The sequence below is a fragment of the Echinops telfairi genome, unplaced genomic scaffold (genome assembly GCF_000313985.2).
Source record: "Echinops telfairi isolate 266 unplaced genomic scaffold, ASM31398v2 ScPeMD7_5;HRSCAF=22, whole genome shotgun sequence".
Taxonomy (NCBI): Eukaryota; Metazoa; Chordata; class Mammalia; order Afrosoricida; family Tenrecidae; genus Echinops; species Echinops telfairi.
In genome coordinates this window covers 12,760,620-12,765,177 of record NW_022103901.1, presented here as the reverse complement: position 1 = coordinate 12,765,177, position 4,558 = coordinate 12,760,620, and the positions used below count along the sequence as shown (strand labels likewise).

At 54.8% G+C, this 4,558-nt stretch overlaps 1 protein-coding gene across 1 annotated transcript in view; it reads right to left on the bottom strand.

Annotated features, from left to right (window-relative positions):
* HIP1 (huntingtin interacting protein 1) overlaps positions 1–4,506 on the bottom strand; it is a 135,639-nt gene extending 131,133 nt beyond the window's left edge. Inside the window, exon 1 of the mRNA XM_045284676.1 lies at positions 4,383–4,506. Coding sequence (XP_045140611.1) covers positions 4,383–4,502 — 120 coding nt within the window. The 5' untranslated portion in view covers positions 4,503–4,506. The remainder of the gene's footprint in view (positions 1–4,382) is intronic.
* Between the last annotated feature and the right edge of the window lie 52 nt (positions 4,507–4,558).

Below are 4,558 nucleotides of genomic sequence, written 5' to 3'. Positions count from 1 at the left end.
GTCAAGCGCTTGAACCTCTGTGTCACCAGGGCACCCCGCTAGCTACCTTCCCATGAACCGAAAAGCATTTTGGGTAAGTCATTCCAGCACGAAGCGGTGACTAGTGCTTGGTGGTGAAGGCAGGAACCAGTACTCACTCCCCAAAGCCCCTTCCTGTGACGGGCTGGGTACCTGCGGTGAGGGACACACCCAGGGTCATCGTTTGGGTGAAGGGGCCTTATCCCAGCAGGGACACGGGCGTGTGAAGTGTGGTGACTGAGACAGGACAGCTGAGAGGACACCCCCGGAAGAGGATGGTGCAAGGGAGGAACCAGGCAGATCGGAGGGGTGGATGACATGGGCACTAACCAGAAGGAAGGCAAAGAGATATCAGGGTCCCTTGATGGGTGAGATGGTAGGACTTCTGACTGCGCCTGTGAAGGGGGTCCAGGCTGAACCAGAGGGGCCCTGGGGCCATGAGGAAAGAGGCCAAACAATTCTAGATGCTTCCTGTGGCCCATAGCTGAGTAGGGCCATTAGGGCAGGGGTCTTCACAGTGGGGTCTCACCAGGCTGACTGCAGGTGGTCTTCCCTCCTGGCATTAACCCCAGTCACAGCCTGTGTGCCACTCACCACATGTCTCAGGCATCTGAGGACTCAGGCAAGGGGCAAACCTCCTTTTCCTGAAGCTCGCAGCTGACCCTGGGAAATGGCACAACCCCGAGGCAGCCAGGAGACCTTGACAAGATGTGTTTGGGGGCGGGAGAGGGGGGTTTCTAAAGTGGAAGCAGCCAGTTTTGCCCCCTCTCCTCCTCGGCCAATGGTCTTGCCGACACCCACCTTGAATGCCTTTTGGCCTCCAGACAGCCCTACGTTACTAGAGTGCTTCCACCTGCTCCTCTCTGTCCAACCGCCTCTACTGTACCCACACTCTCAAAGTGAACATTCTCAGTACGTATTGTACTAACTACCGAGTCTCCCTCTGTCCCTGCCTTTAAGAGTTCATCACAGCCTGTATTTCTGCTGTCTGAAGGCTCACGTTGTCTGTCCCCAACCTGGACCCAGGCTGACCAACCAACCATCGAACTGACTCCGACTCATCCACCCACTGCCATCGAGTCGAGACAACCTCATAAGGACCCTATGGGACAGGGTCAAACTGCCCCTGTGGGCTTCCAAGACTCTAACTCTTTACGGGACTAGAAAGCCTCCTCTTTCTCCTGTGCAGTTGCACGTGGTTTTGAACAGCTGACCCTGAAGTTAGCAGCAGCCCAATTCATCACTCACGATGCCACCAGGGCTCCCATTCCGGCTCGACAGCAACCCTACAGAGGGTTTCCAAGGCTGTACATCATCCGGGCCTCAACTTTTTCCCAAGGAGGGGCAGGTGGGTTTGAACCGGCATCCCTTGTGGTTAGCGGCCCCACGCTTACCTGGCAGCACCACGGGGGAGGGAGCTCCTTCTGAGAGTTTAGCCATAAGAAACTACACTTGAGTCATGCTGCACAGATGACCAAATGCTTTACCGGAATTATTTAATCACCACAGTAAACCTATGGGGTAACTGTTACCTTTATTCAACAACAACAGCAGCAAAACCAACCCTGAAGCCTAGCCAGGCCGGGCAGCTTGCCTGAGAGCACACGGCTGTGTGCAGGCCCATGGGTAAACACAGACTCTGCCTGTCTGCAAGGCCGGTGCTCTTCCCAGTCCCCTAACACAGTGATCCCACAATGGGACAATGTCCTGCTGTGTGACCTCAGGCAAGTTACTTAATTTCTCTGTGCCCCAGGGCCTCGTCCATAGCCCACGTAGGTCCTGGTCAAGACTAGGTCAACACACTGCCATCAAGTTCATTTCTGACTCACGGCAACCCTGGGCAGGGCTTCTGAGGCTGCAGATCCGTACAGGAGCAGGTGCTTCAACTTTTTCCCACGGAGCTGATGGATTTGAACCACCGTCCTAGGGGTTAGCAGCCCAGTGCTTAACTGGAGCAGGACCCCCAAGGATCCTTAAAATTAAATAAGGTCATAGCAGGTAAGGACTTAGAATTATTCCAAACACGATCGTTCTCATTATTATTACATCTTGACAGATTTTCATAGTCTCTAACTCATTTTTAAAGAATTTCCCCCATTTGTTTTATATCTCGTAAGCCTCTTGAAAAAGTAGTCATCAAACAAAATAAATGTTTGCAGAGGAGTGAAGTGCTAACTTTGGGGACTATTCTCTTTTCCTCATTTCCTGCTACCCTAAAAAGTTTCAGCAATAGAAAAACCCTCTTTTCCGATCTCTCTCTCTCTCTCTCTCTCTCTCTCTCTCTCACACACACACACACTGGTTCAAGTGGACAATTACAAGTGTCCCACAGAACGTAATGTAACCACAGAGAACTGAGCCAGGCTGTCCTTGTTGGATCTCCCCAGCCAGCCAGTAGAGAGCTCATTCATGGCGGAAGCATTTTCAAGCACCTAGGTCTCCCTACAGCGGGTCCAAGTCTTCCGAACAGTTCTCCGTTGCTTCTGTTGTCCCTTCTCTGAGACTCTAGAAGGGATGAGCTATGTCGAAACGACACCCATTTCTCTTTGATTTAGGAGAAGAAACATCCACTTTCCTGAGGCCAAGAGCCTCGTGGTTAGGGCAACCAGACAGCTGGTAGAAGCAGTTTACACCTTCCAAGTCCTGCCTGGCCAGCCAGACAGAAAACAGCCGGTGTTCACAGCCAGAAAACACTCCTCAAAGCCAGGTGGGCTGAGGGGGTGGGGGGGAGTGAAATGGGGGCCTCTCACCTGCAGACACACCTGCGTTGGGGTCTTAGTCATAAGGATGAAGCCCCCCACCCCCCGCCCTGCTTCAGTCTTCGTAAGCAACCACATCTAAAGTATTCCAATTAGGTTAAAAGGAGCCCTGCCAGCGTCGTGGTTCCACATTGGGCTGCTGCTAACCACAAGGTCTGCTTCGAAACCACCAGCCAGCTCCGAGAGAGACAGACGAGGCTTTCTACTCCCAGAAAGAGCTAGTCTCTGAAACCCACAGGGGTAGTTCTAACCTGTCCGGCAGGGTCTCTATGCGGCAGCATCAACTCGAGGGCAGTGAGAGAGAATGAGGTTCTTACTCGCTTTCTTTGGAGAGTCCAAAGCCCTTTCTCTAACGTGTTTGGGAGAAGAACCAGGACCAGCAGAGCCCGGGCAGGAGGGCGCTGAGGCGTGAGAGCCCAACAGGCTCTGGAAAGATTACGCTCCGAGGGCAAGAGCGAAGATCACCACCTTGGCAGTGGGATTCAAAGAAGCACTGTGCCCGCCGAGAATAGATCGTAAATAGATATAAAACAAATATAAAACAGATGAGCAGCACAAACCTGTCCGTCGGATCAATACGGAGAGCATTAAAACTCTGAGGTAAAGTAGATTGCGGCTCTCCGTTGATGACAACGGGATGTTCTGGCACCCCGGCTCTGGACAGGCTGCCTGTTAGCTGTCCAGTGAACGCGTCTTAAGACTGACAACAACAAAACCTCAAATTTGGGTTCTGAAAGCCATCTGCAGCTCGACCCAGCCAGCTGCAGGCTGTCTGTCAGGAGCCCCAATCCCTGCCTCCTCCAGTCCCCAGTCATTTTCCAGGCCTGGCCACAGCTGGCATTTCCTTCTCAGTTAGTTACACATCTTGGGCTGCCAAGGTCAGCAGTTCGAAACCACCAGTAGCTCCGATAGAGAAAGATGAGGCTTTCTACTCTTGTGAAGAGTTGCAGTCTCAGGAACGCACAGGCGCAGTTCTATAGGGTTGTTCTGAGTCAGCGTGGGCTGGATGGCAAGAATTTGTTTTTGTTTTTATTCTACTCAGAACTCTGAGCGCTTCCCCCAGGCCCTTTTGAGGTGTGGAGAGCTTGGGTGCTCACCAGTGGTGAACATCAGTGCCACGGTGAAGTGCAGAGAGGAAAGGGGTTGAGATGGAGAAGGTGACCACCCTTCATCCTCGGCCCAGCACACGCACTTTCCGCCCCCACATGGTATGCCAATGACATCCCCACCCCCAACCCCCCCCCACACACCGTGCGCTTCCCCTGCCCAGGGACACCCTTCCACCCACGGCCCTCCACTGTTGGTCCACCCCTCCTAGTGACCCAGCCTGTCCACGCCAAGCCAGGCCCCCCTTGGCGGCGCAGGGCTATCCGGCTACAAGAGTCAAGCCCCTGGCCCCTCGGGTCCTGTCCCCCAGGCGCCAGGGATGTCCCAGGGACCCTGACCTCCTGAGATCCCCACATCTAAGCGCCCGATACCGGCCCTTCACAGCCTCCTGGACTCGCCCTCTCCTGGGTCTGCAAGATCCCTCCAGTATTCAAAGTTCCCTCCGGGTCAGTGTCTCTCGGCGTGTCCCGGTCATGCCGCGGGGGCTCTGGTCCTCACCTGGGTCCGTTCGAAGCTCTCCCGCTCTGCCGCCTCCAGCCCCGATCCGACCCCGCGCCGGCTCAGCACCTTGGGCAGTGGATTGGGCACCTGCTTCATGGAGCTGGCCATCCGGTCCATGTCGCCGCGCGGAGCCGAGTCCGCGGCCCTCCAGCGCCCCGGGATCCCCACGGCGC